Genomic DNA, 18,239 nt, shown 5'->3' with positions numbered 1-18,239 from the left:
TAAACTCGAACTTTTCGAACGAAAGAAACGCAAGTGTAAGAAAATAATAGCGCCTTGGCCGCGAACGCAAGAAAAAAGTTACTAATTGCAAATGGCGGAGGAGATAGTAATTGGTCTATTACGTGTTCGCTATCAAAGTTTACTTTCGATTGTCGCTTCAAACTTCCTAACGTATGCAGATACGTCGGTGACAAAACTGCGTCAGCGATTCGAACAATTCGCGTCAATGACGTGTCTCGCCTCGAGACGACAGCGATCAGAGAATATGTAATCACTCATTAATAGACAATTAATATCGATCGAAAAGACTCACGAGAATCTCTAATTTTCCGATACGAACTGTGTCTTCTCTACTGTCTTTATGAAAAGTCCAATTACCGGTTATAAGAGAAGTATCATAAATTCAGGAACTTTTTTTTTCACTATTGATCAAATATATCGAATATACATACTTAAGGAGCAACTGAATTCTTACGAATCGTATCAGAAGCTATAATACTAGTTCCTTTGCTATGTGTTATTCTACCATCCTTCAATATGTACATCAGATTACAGTTAACACGAAAAGGATCTTAATCTCCGTGTTACACAATTTTTAAGACATTCCAAGAGCCATAAATTACAATATACATGACATTTGAAAAAAGAGTAACATCTTGACAATTGCAATTCGATACTGTAGCAGTCCTCAAGTTAAAAGTCTTGAGTCAAGTTGTCACGTCTTTAAGAATGAAGAAGCCGATATCGTCGTACGTAGAACTGTTCTACGACGAGAACGTGATCTCGTGGAGCAAACGACTCTTGAACTTATCCGGACTATGGCCGTATAATCGTAACGACGTTCGATTTTTCTTCTACATTACGTACGTCGTGATCTTCACCTGGTTGGAGATTGTGACGCTGCTGCAGAATATACACGACCTTGAGAAGACGCTGAAGAATATCACGCTATCGTTCCCGACCATCTTGATAGTACTGAAGGCCATGATGTTTCGGTTGAACATGCATCTCGTGCTACCATTGCTGACGGTCGTGAAAAGGGACGTGAAGTTTGGATTGTATAGGTCAGAGGAGGAAAGGCGAACGGTCGTTTGGTACAACGTGGCCGCCACATTATTTTCCACCTCGTCGGCCTTGTCTTTATTCTTCGTGCCCACCTTGTTTTATGCCAAACCAATCGTCGGCTGTCTTTTATCCAGTAAGTTCAATCTGCAATTCGGTGGTTCATATCGATAATTCGAAAGAATAGATTGATTCTGTCGATCGACGAAGTTCAGGATGTTGATATTCTTATTCGAAGAGGAATGATATTAGTGAGAATAATCTATTGATAATAAGTGGGAGTCAATGTGATATATGGATAGATGCTACTCTTGATTACTTTTTGATTTAGTATCACCAAATAACTAAAGAATATATTAATGTGAATTCTGTGCATATTTTTGCTTCGAAACATTTCTCTATTCCTTAAATGTTCTATATTGTCCATTGTGCAAAAATTTCAAATCTAAGGGTAAAATGAATGAAGATAATTTAACAAATAAATTTGATGCGTGAATAGGTAGAGTTTATTTTTAATTGCTTTTTGGTTTATTTTCCGTACTTTAAGTCAAGGATAATATGTATTTGTGCGATGTCGAGCATTTCAATTCCCATCAACAAGAACTTAATTTTAAATTCGGAAATCGGTGCTTGATGTTTCAAACTTAAAACGTAAAACAACGTGGATTGTGGGATGAAAAAAGTGGTAAAAGTTACGGTTTTATTAAGCCGGCAGGTATTATCAACGCGTCGTGAATACTTATGCAGAATAAATCAAGACTTTAATGCGAACTTTATCGCCCAGATCCAGGAAACGCATTCGATATCCGTATCCATACGATCACACGTACAGTTACCTCGCGTACGCAGCTTTATGGTGTTCCAAGGCGACAGTTACTTCCTTCACGATACACAAAACGGTTACGTTTTACGAGCCTGTCACAGTTTGTCGAAGATTTTGCACGACCACCGACTGTGCGATTCTCTTTTTCGCGGTCGTATCCAGCACAGTTTCGTTCGACGGCCAAGCAAACGCGAATTTATGTACTCGATGCTCTTCTTCGGTCTTCCTTCTCTTCATTTTCAATAAGTTGTATAAGTAGTGAAAAGTGAGTTTGATGGAATATTGTATTTTTTTGTATTTTTGTACTTTTGTAAAATGAAAGCTTTTAGTATTAATATATTATTAACAATATATATATATATAATATATATATTATATTATATTATATTATATTATATTATATTATATTATATTATATTATATTATAATATAATATATATATATATTCTCTCACTTTTCACTACTTATATATATATATAAGGTTATTAACTAAAGATTATTAACTCTTCAACTACAGACGACTTTTTTAATATTGTCTATAAAATCGTGAACTGACTCTATTCGTTATATTTTGAGTATATATTTACGTTTCGTTAACATATCACATTAATTCGCAGAATTCAATAATTGTACGCTTCCTTACGAATTACCGATGAAAGTGAATAACATTTATGAAGTGACAGGAGTACAATCATACGCTTTATTGTGCGTTTATTTAATACCAGCAAGTATGTTGTTAACAATCGGTGCAACCGGCGCGGACAGTCTGTTGGTGACGTTAACGTTTCACCTTTGTAGTCAACTTTCAATTCTGGCACATCGTGTCAAAAATATCAGTATTGAACCGCAAATATATTCTCCAGAAATGAGAGCGCTCGTTGAACGACACATCGAACTTCTCCAGTAAGTCGATGAATATAAAAATAAAATTCCTTCGTTGACCTGGTACGATCTGATTGAAAATGTTATTGTTAATTTACATTGAAAATGTTATTGTTAATTTAATTTCAGACTGGCAAATATTTTAGCAAAGGCATTTAGTTCCCTGATGTTTATACAGACATTAGGATTAATATTCTCTTTATGCATCGTGGTCTATCAATTACTCATGGTAATGATATAATTGTTTACATTTTGTAGTATTCCTGTATTTAATTTATTTGTAATTTAATTTACTTTGCAATCTTTTCTTGGTTTTTAATGGTTTTAAGGAAGTCTTGCTTATTCTGCACTCTCAATTTATTATTATTTTAAAATAAATAAGTAAAATTTTATAGACGACCGACTCTGGAGAAGATATAAATACCATACATTTTATAATTTACTCATGCGCTGTTATACTATTAGCATTCTCCTACTGTTTCTTGGGGGAGTGTCTAATTAACGAGGTAATTATTAACAACAATACATAGAGAAAAGTAGTTTTTATTATTTATTTCAATATTTCTCATGTTACAACCATTAAAATATAATAATTCAATAATTCAAAAATGATCACCGTAAATCGAAAAGCACACAAGTAACTAAAATTTTTATGACTTATAACAAAAGTACTAACTGCATCGCTTCCAGAGTAGTGAAATGCAAGTGGCTTGCTATTTCATAAACTGGTACGACTTACCGGAACAATACACGCGATCTTTAATATTTTGTATCGCTCGATCGCAGAAACCATCATACCTTACCGCTGGCAAGTTCTACGTGTTTTCCTTAGAAACGTTTGGCGTTGTGAGTTATTTTCCAAATATAACATCACTGAATATTATTAAGTTCTTGCACTAAATTTGTTTAGTAGATACATAATTTACACGTTTCAACTTATTTGTAGATAGTAAAAGCATCGATGGCATATCTCTCCGTTTTGAAAAGTATTATTTGAATGATTACAAGGATCAACTCAACTTGTTGAATTTATTAAACGTATAAAAAGGAACAAATTATTCGAACCATTAATTGCGGATATACGACTTGACCTTATAGTCGAACAGTAAAACGATAGATTCAATTCTTAAATATTAAACGTAAAGCTGTTAAACGCGCACTATAATTTTCTACTGTGATAAAAGACTCATTTTTCGTAACCTTTCAACTTCTTTAATTTCCTTTAGTAATAATCACTTTAATCAATGCAATTACATATTTCCTTCATATCCATAAAACATTACTTTCACTATCAATCTTCTTATGATACGGTAAACGGTGTACGATCGACGATTATTAACCTAGAACTAGAATTAAGTGTCAGGTCTGAAAAGAATAAACGTCAACGTCGCCCAGATAGAATGACTACAGAGATCGAATCTGTCGAAATCAATTTTTCTCTAATGGAAGCCACTTGTTCGAATTTCTTCGTGGCTTACAACGTACCAGCGATATACGTATATCAAGCTCTCGGAATGTATCATTCTATCTAATCGTCGTCGAACACAAGTGCGTGTTGGCTGAAGGAATTAAAAGAAAAATTTATTTCGGTTTATTCAAGAAAGATACAGAGTGTACAACTGCCGAGGGGGATACAAATTATGCATATAACTCGTGCTTCACGGTAAATAATCGTCCCTATTGCCAGGTCGAAGCACGTGGACCCTGCCGTCGTGTGTTATCTCTTTACAACGACCTCGATCCTACGAATGGAGTAACAGCTAACGCGCATACGGCCTTCACGATACACCGATCTCTCGCCACACGGTCCGCTGCGATCCATGCACGTTTACAGCACGTGTGTACACTTTCAGTGGCAGGAACTTAAGTAACAGTGTGCATCGTCATGTACCTCTGACGCCGATCCGGAGAGACACGGCTGATCCTCCACGAGGTATTCAGACATGGAAAAGAAACAGACGGCAAAGGCTTTGCACGCGTTTCGTTTCAGAACAGAGATACACGGCCGCGACTTATACGATCGCGGGACAACGAACCAGACGATGGTTGGTTGCTTGCTCGGTGTACGATGGTATGGAGCGAATTCTTAGCAGTCATGGCCGAATCGTCTAGACGTTCGTAAACAAAGGTACATTATACTGATAAATTTGTTTTAAACGAATACATGGCGATTATAAAATAAAAAAAAGAAAAAAGAGAAGGAAAGAAAAGTTAAAGAATAAGTATGAAACGATAATGGAGGTAATTAATAAATCGTTCGAACGATACTCTGTGGTAGCGGCTATTAATAGCTCGTGTTCATTCCCAGCGGAGCAAGTTAGTGTATATCGAGAATCGCTTTTTCACCCTCTCTTCCCTCGCGGTTGTCATTATTCGTTTCTCAAAGTTGATCATCGGCACAAAACGGCTTCTTCGTCGGTACGGAGAACGTAAAAGAATTTCGCCACGATTACAACGATTCGTTCACATGCGTGTCCTGTGGCCTTCATGTACGATTCTTGATAACTAAACATCAAATCCATACCAATTCGCACGAGCGTGCATGGAGATTTTTAGGAACGGGACCGTGTCGGTCGGTATATCGTGACAGCCTGTGTATGCTATACAAGCACATAAACACATGGTAATGTATTCGATGCTGTTTATTTCTTTCTTTCCTTTTTTTTTTCTTCATTCAGACAAAACTGACTCACACGTTCACATGTTAATACGCAGCTTCGCAGATGCATTCGCGGTTACCTCCCACAATTATGTTCCGTATAAAATCGTGCGTCTGCCTGTGCACGAGGTCCTCTGGTGTATGTGTTTGTGTGTGCGAATATGCACGTTAAGTGTGCACACGATACTTCATGTACAATATTCTGTCTGTTCTCTGTATATTTCGAACTATATGTATGTGTTCGTGCGTACTGTTCTCTGTGTGTTTGCGGTTAATGGAAGCGAGAGTTCACTAAATGTCTTTCGTTCTGAGTTCTTTTCGCGTTGTGTTCAAGAAATAGAGAAAAAGAACGAGATTGAGAGAGAGGGGGGAGAGAAAGACAGGGAGGGACAGAGAGAAAAAGAGAGAAAAAGAGAGTTATAATACAGGACAACGCCCGAGAAGAATTCTAGATCGGTTGAGAAACTTTTGAAATTTTTTACTATACCGCGCACTCTCAGAAACACTCGTTTCTATACGATAGACTTAGTCTTGCCCTCAACAATTTTTTTCGAATTTTTCGTTTTTACCTTTTTACTCGTTTCTTTTTTGTTTACTCGTTTATATTGTATAAGAGAGAGGTGTGCTGCGGATGGTGTGTTCACCGTTTCGTTTTTTATCTTTACCTACTCGTTTTGTTTGCTTTTTGGGGGCTTTTAATTGTTTTATTTGTTTATCGACTCGAGAACGTCGCATCGACACACAGAGAGAACGACACGACGTTCTCGAGAATTGATCGAGAATATACGAATGTGTTATAGACATGTCTGACGTTTCGGAACGAAAAAATACGTGAATGGAGTTCGAATGCACGATCTCATTCGTTTTCTATTCTTCCTTTTTCTAAGAAACGAAAAAATTTCTTCTTGCACTTATTGTTACTACGTGCGAGGATAATATTGATGTTCACTGCTTCTATTAATCTGCCTGATAGTATTGTGTAAAATCTCACGATACTATTCACGTCATTTCAATCGCGTGTTTTCTCTGTTAGATAACGTTGAACTATTATGATGTACATTTGTTCTTCGTTATATGTCCTATTTCGATAGCAAAAAATTAAATAATAATATTAGTGATAATTAACGAAAATAGCAACTGCTATCATTATAACTATAATAACAATAAGTAAATTGACTACACGAAAGTACAGCGTTTTCTTTTTGTAATTATATTAGTATTATTGAGAACTATATTAGTAATAAAGAGATAATGAGAATTCCAGAAGTCGTGTACAATTTCAAAAACTGAATGCTGAACAAAAATATTCAATCAGAAAAGTTTGGACTATTTAAAAAATATTCATTGAGTATAAGCAGCATGAAACTTTTAATTATTCTATGAAATTCGTTGATATTGTAATACGATTTAATCATAGAAAATTGTTTCCTGAGCATTTTCATTGAGCATTATAAGCTGCCATACTTAATCTATTGGTATCATAACAGATACTCGAAAAATCTTTGCTGTCGCGTCCAAACTTCGAAAATTAATTTAATAACAGAATTATCAATAAGCAATGGAAAAGTCTCGATTAAAGACATGATTTTGTTAGAAAAAATACGCGCAAAGCTTGGTATGCCGATTTCTAACTCTTTAAAACGCTAATTTATACGAACGCACACTTGGCTTCACGAAACGTGTATTTTTTCAAAGAAAATGTTTCTCTATAATCGTAACTTTCCCTTTCCCGATCAAGTATACGTTTAAAAGTTTCTAATCGATTATCGCTACGTTTAACCAAAAAATCAGTCGAAAATTCTTAGAAATTTATGTATTGCACGATAACTAGTCGTTTTCGAGTCCATTTTATGAAATGGCGAAGAATGGAAGAAACTGAATTTAAAGAAGAGAAACTTGCGTCAAATATAAATAACGTACTTTATATTTTCGATCTATGGGAGTATTATTACAATTAAAAAATTTTATTTATTAAAAGACACAAACGAGCAACCGAGAAACATCTAGCATCTATTAAAAAAATTAAAAAACATAGATTTTTACACAAATTTAATGTGTAACTACTAACCCTCTATAACCGGATTTTAATTCGTCTATAAGGATAACGGTTGTAATTGATTATACCCTTCGTTCTTATTCAAGAAATAGGAACTGATCATTGTTGTAAGTGGATTGTAGAGTCGTAAGAATACAGTGGTAACATAGATTCGTGTAATAAATAGCAAATAAAACAAATGTAACTTTCAAAGCAGATATACGTTATAGAGGGTCTCCTTAAACTATCGATTAATTACGAAATGTAAGTATGTTGTGAGGCACTTCTCTGCATATTATGTGAGCTTTTTATGACTTTATCACTGCTTTGGGGTCAGTTTTTGAAAACAACTATCAGACTAGCAATATCAAGCTATACGAGAATACGAGGATATTTCGTAATTCAATCATCGCAAAAAAGTATTTTTTTTTTTTTTTTTTTTTTTTTTTTTAGATACAACATTGAAATAGTTGCTGGCCAAGATCATTACCACTAGATTTGTAATAGTATTTTACTGTGAAATCGAGAAATGTAATAGCTGCCAAATTTTAATTAAAATTATATTGAGAAAAAATGATTTTATAATGGATGTACGACAAAAATTCATGGGAAGTTATCGAAATAAAACAAAGTCGCAAGTTTTAAATCTGATAAAAATAAATCTAGTTCACTAATGTAACACTAAGCTGAGATTAATGAATAGAGTTTAATGTGTTCAACTATGAAAGCAAAAGAAGAAAATATCTTTTTGTAAAACGAGTCCGAAATAATATTGCAAATATAACTCTTTGTTTCTATGATCTTTGTTATATCTAAGAAATGTAAAATTAATACAGAATAGAAATTATTAATCACTAACGATATAAATATCTTTTTTCTTTTTTTTCTTTTTTTTAAATATTAAAATGTGTAACATCGAATCGAGATCCATTCTCATATCGGAATGAAATATTTACAGATAAAGCAAGCAATTCATATAAACAGCAGAATAAATAATATTCTTCGTAGCGGAAAGCATAATAGATTGTCCATATTTCTTTTGTAAGAAAAATTTTTATTCTGGATTAAAAAATCTTAGTTTACATGTAAATCGGAATTTTTATGTACATTTGCCTAGATCTGTAAAAATCTCGAATGCTCGTATTAATCGAACAGAGTGGATAACATAAACTGATAGAATACGCTATAAATAATATAACATATTGCTTACCTATTATACACTATTCTAACTATGCCATAACTGAAGCTATAACGGAAAAAAAGAAGGAAAGCCATTTTCTAATACAGCATAATTTCTCGACTATACATTTACACTTCAATTGGCGCAACGTAAACCATACACGAGGAAAGAAGCCGTATAAGGAAATGAAATGATCTCAAGATTACGACGAATATGTACAAATAACGAAATGGTCCCTAATCTCAATAGAAGTAACTATAGTATTCGCAGAGTATCGAAATAAGTCTTAATCGAATTACACATTTTCGAAAAAGACTTATGAAACAGAAATATAGAATGTGGTGTGAAAATAAATGATAATAATTGTATGAATGTAGAAACAACTATTTAATTTGTGTCGCGATATTAATACACGAGTCGATACAAAAATCATAATTTGTATGTAAATATATATCACGAAGATTACCCTGCAAATACTTAGTTTCTGAGATTAACCTATACGTTTCAATGTATCGTTTGTATCGATACTTATACATATATTATTATTATTAAAGAGTGAACATCAAACACCTCGAAACGTGTGTTAATAACCGACATGCCTTTAACACAATTGGTAATTCATAAAGGAAAGCAATGAAACAATAAAAAAGATAGAATCGGGGTCATTACAGGATATAATTCTAAACTGAAAGGGAACTGAAGGCAGTCGAACACCTGAAAAACTCACCAATAGGTGATATAGATGATTTGAATAATCCAGATGCCAGTCCCATGTTGCATTGTTAAAGCTATAACTTCGTTTTCTGTGAATAAAAACTAAAAAGCGACTCTTCATACGAAACATATCTTCTACGTAACACGATCGTTAACAAAGATAGTCAATGGCTTAATTACAGGTGTTTCATTTACAGAGTATTAACTATGAGTAACCATACACTAGAATCTAATTAATGCTATAATCGATGATTCTTCTGTAAATGAAACATTCAATTTCTTATGCCAGTGCCGGTGATTTTCCTTCTGTTACTCGATAGGTTACGATAAAGAAAAAAATAATTTTTTCAGGCATCTTATGTGAAAAATATAGAGAATGCCATATATATTAGAATTAAGCTCGTACAGCAACTAATATTCAAGAGAGATATTCGTTTAGTATAGATAATATAAATAGCTGAAAAATATTATAAAATAATTAAAGAAACTAAGATCTACTATCATACTACGATTATACTGTTACAAACTTAAAGAGACACTGTTTATTTCATATAATTTACACCGACGCGAGAGTAACGATTTGTTGCATGAATTATTTACAACTGAAACGTACATCCTTTTTTTATCTTTTATCTACTTATGCATTAAAGAAATGCTTTTTATACAAGAATACGTTTCTTCCTCGCAACATCGAATCTTTCTTCCTTTTTCTTTTCATTTAGCTGAAAATCCTAATAGAAGCATTTAATCAAAATATCATTACCTATTCACACTTCAGCGCAATGACACGAATTATTTTCCTAAACCTGACGCCGTGTCTCTTTTATCTTTTTTCCTTTTCCTTTTATTTTAATTTTTTTCTTTCTTTTTTTTAATAATTTTATGGATAAAAATTATTATAAGTGATATGTACAAAATGAAATATAAAAAAATTATGAACCTTAGAAACATAGCAATGCTCCATTTGGTTATTACTAACTCTTCGGTCGCGACTTTCCAAAATGACCAACGCGATTTTTATGATAAAAAAGTAACATCACAGACACTGGCACAATCATTTGTTAGTGGCTTTTTTTTCCATTGTTGTCCAATTGTTTCCATTGACTGTTGATGTTGTTCATAAATATTAAAATTAGAGCTTCTGTCACATAATCGTGCATCGATTGACTCCAACGGGTAGTTTTCTTCAACGCATGACGTTGCTTTGTTTTTACGAAACAGGGGACTTACAGTGGGCAGTGGATGGTTGCATGAGAAGCGATTACAGTCTAGATGGCCCAGAGGAGCATCTGTGAATCGACGTGAGGTAGTAATCCTGCAGTGGTCAAGTGCAAACGTATCCTTCCTGTGCTACTGTAGATGCACCAGTAGGCCCTTCCTAAAATATTCCAAATAACGAAACGGTTAAAGTACTAAGATTATTGGGAAAATCAAAGTAAGAGAAAGAAGCGGGACGTCGCAAATAAACAGAATGTATCGATATTGCTATATTCTCCGCTCCTTACCTCCGCAAGATTCCAATTTACGTTAAAAATTAATGTCTTCTCCAACAAATCCAAAATTATCTTACTATTGATCTATTTTTATATGTAGTTATCTAATCTGTTATATGACAATTATTGTTCATTATATGTACAATATCTTACATCCTTAGTAGCTGTCAACGTTTGTTTGTATTCATCCAAGCTGAATCCGGAATTACTGTCTTCCCCACAAGACTGAACAACTAGCGACCCGTCTTCTCCCTATAAATAAAATTTTATTAAATATTACTATAGTATCGTGGACAAATGGCCTAAGAAATATCGGATGAACTATAAACAATGTCGCGAGAAACCCTAAGTGCTGACAGGCCCATCAATGTGTTGTCGGTCTTTCAGTCAAATAGTTACGTGGAAAAAAGGCTTACGTGACCGTGGTCATAAGCGGTTGTGGAACACGTACGTGATGAGGCTATGAGAAAAAATAAAGGAATGCTTAAGGGAGAAAGACGAATTAACAGTCAGTCGTGAGTTGAGAAGTCAGAGAGTGTGGTTAGTGTTGTGAGAGAGTGTGGTCCGCGTGAAAGAGAGCGTTGGAACCGTGGTGACGAGAGTTGTAAATTAAATTATTTAATTGTCTTAGTTATAGCACATTATTGTATTTATTTCACGTTAAATATCACCGTTTCCTGTTTAATCAATTCTAAGTAAATAATCCTACATAGCAAAACAAAGATAATTAATTAATAATGATTAATAATATATTATTTTCAGTACCTACATGGGCTACTGCTTGCTCATTATCGGTGACCCTTCGCTTTTTTCCGTATGCGTCTGTGCTTTGGTCGGATAGTCTCTTCCTGTTCGTCAAATCCCCTTGGTTTCGTGGAGAAACGCCACCAGTGTTACCGTTCCCAGCAATATTTCCGTTTTTATGTACATTGCCAGAAATCTGTAAGAAAGAAATCATCAATAAACAAATGCACAAGTAAATAAACAAGGGAAATGAGGTTAAAGGAAAAATGAATTACTTTTCTTTCTCGTTTGAGCAAACTAGGAGATACATAAGTGTGAAGATCCTTCCTCTTCACGTGTTTTGCTTCAATCCACATACCATCTTTTAATAAGTTCAACTGCTCCGCTTGCCTCAGAACTATAATTTATAGGTTTATTTTATAGGTATGTATGAAAATTAAAAATTAAATTATTTAATTACACATGTCATAATATACTTACTTGAGTCCACAAACGATTTTATATCGTACGTTAGATCAATGTTTAAATTTTCGCTTTTAGCAAATAACAAGCCGATAAACCACATGGAGCAGTGTCCCTCCGGTTCTGGTTTTAGCGGTGGAAATGCCTCTGGATTCACGTGTGCCAATGTAATGTGTGGATTTCTTTCCAGGGTACCTGTTTTTAAGAGTTAGGGTTTTGCCATTTTGGCACCCGCGGATTATTAGCATTGCAGTATCGACAAAATAAATATTCAAGGTCAAAGTTTTTATGATTTTGTGATTAGAAAGATTTTATGATTAGAATAGACACAGATTAAGACAGAAGCTTATACAATTCATTGATCTAGAGACCATTTACTCCTGCGTAGGATGCATAAACTTGTAATATGAAAATCTATACACAACTTGTAACAACAGCAATAAAAGTAACCTGTTTTAATCTACGTCATTTAACTGGAACAAACACATGATATGGTAAACTAATAACAAGGCAGCCAATCCATCGTCATTGAAGATATTGATAAATTCACGAGATATTGTGCAAACTGTAAGTAATAAAAAATATAATAGCCAGATCGTATTTAAAACTTTTTATGCAACTTGATAAATAACAAAAATTAACGCATTATTTATTCGAATACAAATAACTTAACTTATTGAATCGTTCGATTAATTTTTCTGTACAATACCTCGTCTGTTATAATAATGATTAATGCACGTTTATCGACAAACTTTATCATATCTACATACAGTGGCTCAGGAAAGTATTCGAACGCTTACACTTACAAATTTCAATTAATAAAATGAGGTGTACTAAACTAATTTGTTAAAACAATTTCGTATCTATAGTGACAGGAAAGTTTCAAGATTACATCAGTAAAATTTGGGAACGATTCAATAATATAGACAGGAGTTATGATACATTTATTAGAAACATTCATGATAAGTGTCTCACAAAAGTATCCAAACGCTGTAACACTGTTGATAGTTTTTCATCTTCCTTTCCACTGAATGTAAACATCATTGCTAAATGAAAATATTGGTACGTTTACTTGATATTAGGATATCGTCTCAGTAACAGTAACGTAAAAGTGTGCACAATAGTATTTATTTTAAATACAAAAAAGAAAGTGTGAAAGAGAAATAATATATAATAATAAAATCATATAGCAAGATTGCCGGAATTGTGAACAGAAGTAAGTCCACAATACATTATATCATAAAAAAGTCAGAGAATGAGGGAACACTTGCAAACAAAGCTTGATCAGGTAGACCAAAGAAATTGACTGGAAGAGAGGAGAAAATTATCATTCGCGAATTAAAAAAAATCCTACTACATCCGCTCCTCAACTCGCAAGTATGGTAGCTGATATGTTTCATAAAGAAGTTCACCCGGAATTATGTCGACAAATCTTACGAAACAATGGTTTTCATGGCAGAGTACCGCGAAAGAAGCCATATATTAATGCGGTAAATCATAAGAAAAGATTGACTTTTGCAAAAACCTATATTAATAAAGATAATTCTTTTTGAGATAAAATCATCTTTTCGGATGATCCAAAGTTTAACATTTTTGGATCAGATGGTCAAAATTATGTGTGAGGAAAACCAAATACGGAATTGGAAATTCGATATTTACATCAAACAGTGAAACACGGAAGTGGATCGGTCATGGTGTGGGGGTGCATGGCTGCCAGTGGCACCGGAAATTTGATATTTACTGATGGAATACTTGATAAATATAAGTATTTAAATATTTAAAAAAATAACCGTAAAGAAAGTGCCCGTAAATTAGGATTATTGGAAGATTTCCACTTCCAACAAGATAATGATCCTAAGCATACTTCTAGAATTGTGAAAAAATGGATCGTATATAACACACCACACATGTTAATTACTCCATCGCAAAGTCCAGACATACATCCGATTGAAAATTTATGGGCTGAAGTCGGAAAAAAATGAAATAAATTTCAGATGATCTCAAAGCAAGTATTGAAAGATGAAATTATAGAAATATGGAACTCCGTTGAGTGTAGTTTTACAAAATCATTGGTTTACAGTATGGAACGTCGATTGAGACACACTATTGCTGCTAAAGGTGGTCCAACAAAATATTAATATTAAATAATTTAATAATATATGTAGCGTTCAAATGCTTTTGTGAGTCACTTACAATGCGTGTTTCTAATGAACGTATCATAACTCCTACCTACGTTGTTGAATCCTTTTCAAATTTTACTGACATAATCTCAAGACTTCCATCTTCCTATTGACATCTGCTTGTCTAGGCAAATTACTTTAATGTACATTATTTCGGCCATTCAAGTTTGCATATGTAAGCGTTCGAGTACTTTCGTGAGTCACTGTATATAATTGAATATATTTAATATGTGTTTAATATTTTACCTATCAAATGTCGTATTTTAGACTCGACAAGTCCACACCATTCAAGCTGATCTTCGGCAGTCAAACTTCTCGCCAATAGTACAATATAATGTTTATATTTGCCAAAGAAATTTGGAGGTTCAAATAATTTGTCCCACGTTGCTTTCCCCATGATAATTTCTTCTGTTATCGAAAGTCCGTTTTCGAATGCCTCTTGCATAATTGTTCTTGTTGATACTGATACGTTGAAAGTTGAATTTTGTTGAGGATACGCCGGTGTGATTATTGGCATTAAGTGATATCTATCTGATATATTCACCTTGAGAAAGAAGTTTGTTAAATTAAGAAACTTATTAGTATAAAATATATTTTAATCAAAAGCAATATTAAGAATAATTCTTAATAATGATTCTATACGAATCTATATTAATTCTTTAAGAATGATTCTTACTCTGGGATCCCAAACTGGATAGCCTAAATTAACATTGTCAGGTTGCTTTAAAAGGACTGGTTGTGGCCACTTCCATTGTGAAAATACAAGGAAAAATTTCTCTATTAATGTTGCTGCAACAGCATTAGGATAAAGTTGGCATGTTCTTGCAACCAACATTGCCCAAGACACACCACCTAGATAGCCTAATACATTACTATATATCCCATGTCCTAAAAATGAGAAAATAAAACAATGTATAAAAAACACTTGTCTCATCTCAAAACATGTGAAAATTAAAAAGCAAGTTATCTTACGTTTTGCCCACAACTTAATGGCTCTAAGTGCCAGCCTAAAATTTTCTATATTGGGTACTAAACGTAGTATTTCATCTGTTACTCTGCAACCATTAAGGCTTCTTACACATTTTTGATCAAGATTTTTGAGAAGCATGTCATCCTTAAGATCCTATAAATACGGGGAAAATTTATTTGATATACAATTTATAAAAAAGTGCAGAAACATTATATACATTATTTAGTAAGTTACTAACCATTGAATCAGGTATTTCTTTTAGTGCCAGTTTGGCAAACAGCATATCAATTTCAATACCATCAAAATTCATTTTTATTACTGGTACAAATGCTTCTTCTACTGCCTAAAATATGTTAAATAATACAATTAAATAACTATAAAATTTACATTTGAACAAATAAACATTTTATGTATGATATGTCTCTGATATATTTAATTAGAGATTTTTATTTTTAATCAACTAATGATAACTCTAAATATTAATTACATTACTTACTGTGTAAATGTTACGTAAAGAAAATGCAGATTAAATGGACAAATAATTGTTATGATTACTTGATATTGTGTAAAGTACATACCCTTAAATCTGTAACTTCTTCTTGCATTTTCAGTAATTCAAAAAACGATGCAAAATAATCCGACCTATAGATGTGCCGTGGTACAACACATAGAGCATCTATATCAGCACCTTTGTGATGTACCCCTAACCTATATGAACCGAAAGTATATATTTTACCGCCAACTTGATCAGCTACGCTGGATGGCATATTTCTGGCAATACTTGTGTCCCGTATCCATTGTTTCACCAGTGTATTTAATTTACTAATCAAACATAACAATTAACATAATACATAGTTAGTAGTGTTCAAAATATCAATATTATACAATGTAAGTGTAAATGCAATACCTTAAAATTTCCATCCTGTGATTTAACTCTGCCTCAGACTCAAATACATTATATGGCTTTAATGCCTCCTTTAATTCATTGGTCCTAGTAAAATCACTAGGTTTTGGTTCTGCTACACTAATAGCAGATGTCATACCCAATGTACGTAGGTTCTTTTCTTCTTTGGATGATGCATTTGAATTTGAGTTATTACCTTGTGATGACCACATCTTGACACGCATTTATTTGTTCTAGACCTAAAACAAGGAGACGATTATATTTAATTGCATCGATTTTAAAACAATAAATTAATCATAAAAGGTCGTACATTTACAAAAATTGACATAGATTAACACTTGATTATATAAACTGTATTCCAATATATATGACTTTCTATCATTAAAACAGTTAACTATAAATTAATAATTGCACATCTTTATAAAATAATAGCAAATGATCAAACTAGTGTTTAATAAATAAATCATTGTAATGAGTAGTTTGTATAAAATATAACATTAGACACAAATTTACATAAATACGTTCTCTTTACTAGTTAAATCTTATTTATATATAGTTTTTTAATATAACAAATACAATAAATACGGATAAACACAACATATTTGATAGAATAACATCGACATACAGAATACTAATCAAGCCTTAATCATTCTCATGTATCATATCACAGGACAATAATCATTGTATCTAAAGTATTTTCGATATCTATATTAATACTACATTTTTGAAATGCTACATAACAGTAAAGAACTTAATATAACATATATAACGTAAACAGTAAAGAAGTTAATATAAAAGTGCACGTAAATTTGTCCAGGAACGTGATAAAGTGATGATATTATGAAATCTTGAAAAAGATAGGGCAGAAACATAGATCAGAAATAAAACTTCTATGTCTACAAGAATATATAATATTTTACAAAATATGCAAACATTTTTAGTAATTGATTTGAACGAGCGAAAACTTTTTCTTCATTCTACACGTGATCGGAAACACATGAGAGTTTGAATGTTGTATATTGCTTGGATTTTTACCGATAATACTCTGTCAAAGATGCAATGACATGATAAAGATAAAGAAACTTCGGATGTCGTGTCTGTCAGGTTATAAAACGTGCAAATGCCTCTAGTAAAGATGCATCACGTCCATCCGATGCTTGTGGACGACTCCTGAAAAGGAAATTGTATTCCTAGCGCGAATAGCACGTTTTTCAAGCTCTGCTTAGTCGCAAAGCAGCGCGAACAACTTGTAAACAATTTATGAGGTAGTAAAAGAATCCAGAGAAACGAAGGTCCATAAGTCACAAAATAGTTCGCGTCGATCAAATTATTCCACACACCACTATTGGAAATTAATCAGCCACAACACCAATTGTAACACACTTCACGCACAGAACACTTCGTGTTGCGATGTATCTTGTAAATAAATAATTAAACGTTAGTACTTGAAAATAATGGACAACACGTATGTGCAACCACAGAAAGCCACCTACAATCTGAACATGGCGTCGCTGGCAAAGCTTTATATACTCGTTAGAAACTACATAGATAGAGCTGCAATCGACTGATTTCTAGCACCATGGTTGATTTGACTGCCATCTTACATGGAATGGGAAATTAATATTGCATTTTACAACTCGGTTATTTATAAGCAGATTTATTGTTTATTTTAATTGTTTACTGTCATATATTATATTTTTTGATATTGTATAATATTTTTTCAAGGGATATATTAATTAAATCATAGATATTTAAAAGAATTATAGCTGCTGGCCCACGCATTGTTGCAAGTGGAACAATTGCACTGTAGAAATCATAGTGGGCTAACATTGCGCTTCTTTAAAACGTATAACTTATGGCTTTCATGTCGAACATGCTTTTATTGTGATATTACTGTTATGTATCCGAAGCAACGGTGCCATATGATTTCATCGAACGTGAAATTGTTATAGCTTTGACTAATTTTGCTCGAAGTAATACTTAAAATGTCTTATCGAAATACCCTTATCCTAAATAAAATATTATGCCAAAACAAGGAAATAATATCTGCATTATTTTTATCACCTTGAAAGATTATGCAACTTATTCATTGCAAATACTAAAATAATACATTATTCACAAATTATCATTG

General features: G+C 33.0%; 2 protein-coding genes across 3 annotated transcripts; one reads left to right on the top strand and one right to left on the bottom strand.

Moving 5' to 3' along the window:
• The first annotated feature begins 729 nt into the window (after window positions 1-729).
• On the top strand, window positions 730-3,855 carry LOC139988543 (odorant receptor 9a). The gene is made up of 6 exons (XM_072006119.1): window positions 730-1,198; window positions 2,503-2,788; window positions 2,897-2,996; window positions 3,163-3,273; window positions 3,458-3,613; window positions 3,714-3,855. Exons 1-6 carry the CDS (start codon window positions 730-732, stop codon window positions 3,762-3,764), a joined length of 1,173 nt encoding a protein of 390 aa, XP_071862220.1. The 3' UTR covers window positions 3,765-3,855.
• Window positions 3,856-4,322: 467 nt separating this feature from the next.
• On the bottom strand, window positions 4,323-17,595 carry Hrg (poly(A) polymerase hiiragi). 2 transcript variants are annotated; one of them, XR_011800164.1, is made up of 12 exons: window positions 17,144-17,595; window positions 16,112-16,347; window positions 15,783-16,026; window positions 15,443-15,547; window positions 15,207-15,357; window positions 14,911-15,122; window positions 14,481-14,778; window positions 12,073-12,249; window positions 11,868-11,989; window positions 11,614-11,788; window positions 11,002-11,100; window positions 4,323-10,733 (listed from the first exon to the last, which is right to left on the bottom strand). XR_011800164.1 is itself a non-coding variant. In XM_072006118.1 (12 exons), the coding sequence occupies exons 2-12, from the start codon at window positions 16,330-16,332 to the stop codon at window positions 10,680-10,682; spliced, it is 1,854 nt and encodes a 617-aa protein (XP_071862219.1). In that variant the 5' UTR covers window positions 16,333-16,347; window positions 17,144-17,595; the 3' UTR covers window positions 4,323-10,679. The 2 variants fall into 2 exon arrangements, 1 of the variants encoding a protein (XP_071862219.1); XM_072006118.1 differs by having other exon boundaries at window positions 11,618-11,788.
• Between the last annotated feature and the right edge of the window lie 644 nt (window positions 17,596-18,239).

Source organism: Bombus fervidus, chromosome 6 (genome assembly GCF_041682495.2).
Source record: "Bombus fervidus isolate BK054 chromosome 6, iyBomFerv1, whole genome shotgun sequence".
NCBI classification, from domain to species: domain Eukaryota; kingdom Metazoa; phylum Arthropoda; class Insecta; order Hymenoptera; family Apidae; genus Bombus; species Bombus fervidus.
This window is presented reverse-complemented; position numbering and strand designations above follow the sequence as displayed.

Excerpts from the sequence above, each read along its gene's own strand:
- LOC139988543 (XM_072006119.1), top strand. The coding sequence starts at position 730 with ATGAAGAAGCCGATATCGTCGTACGTAGAACTGTTCTACGACGAGAAC. Across the intron at positions 1,199-2,502 it reads CGTCGGCTGTCTTTTATCCA|AATTCAATAATTGTACGCTT; the intron begins GTAAGTTCAATC and ends ATTAATTCGCAG. Across the intron at positions 2,997-3,162 it reads TGGTCTATCAATTACTCATG|ACGACCGACTCTGGAGAAGA; the intron begins GTAATGATATAA and ends AAAATTTTATAG.
- Hrg (XM_072006118.1), bottom strand. The coding sequence starts at position 16,332 with ATGCGTGTCAAGATGTGGTCATCACAAGGTAATAACTCAAATTCAAAT. Across the intron at positions 14,779-14,910 it reads ATCCAGTTTGGGATCCCAGA|GTGAATATATCAGATAGATA; the intron begins GTAAGAATCATT and ends TTCTTTCTCAAG. Across the intron at positions 11,990-12,072 it reads AAAATCGTTTGTGGACTCAA|TTCTGAGGCAAGCGGAGCAG; the intron begins GTAAGTATATTA and ends TATAAATTATAG.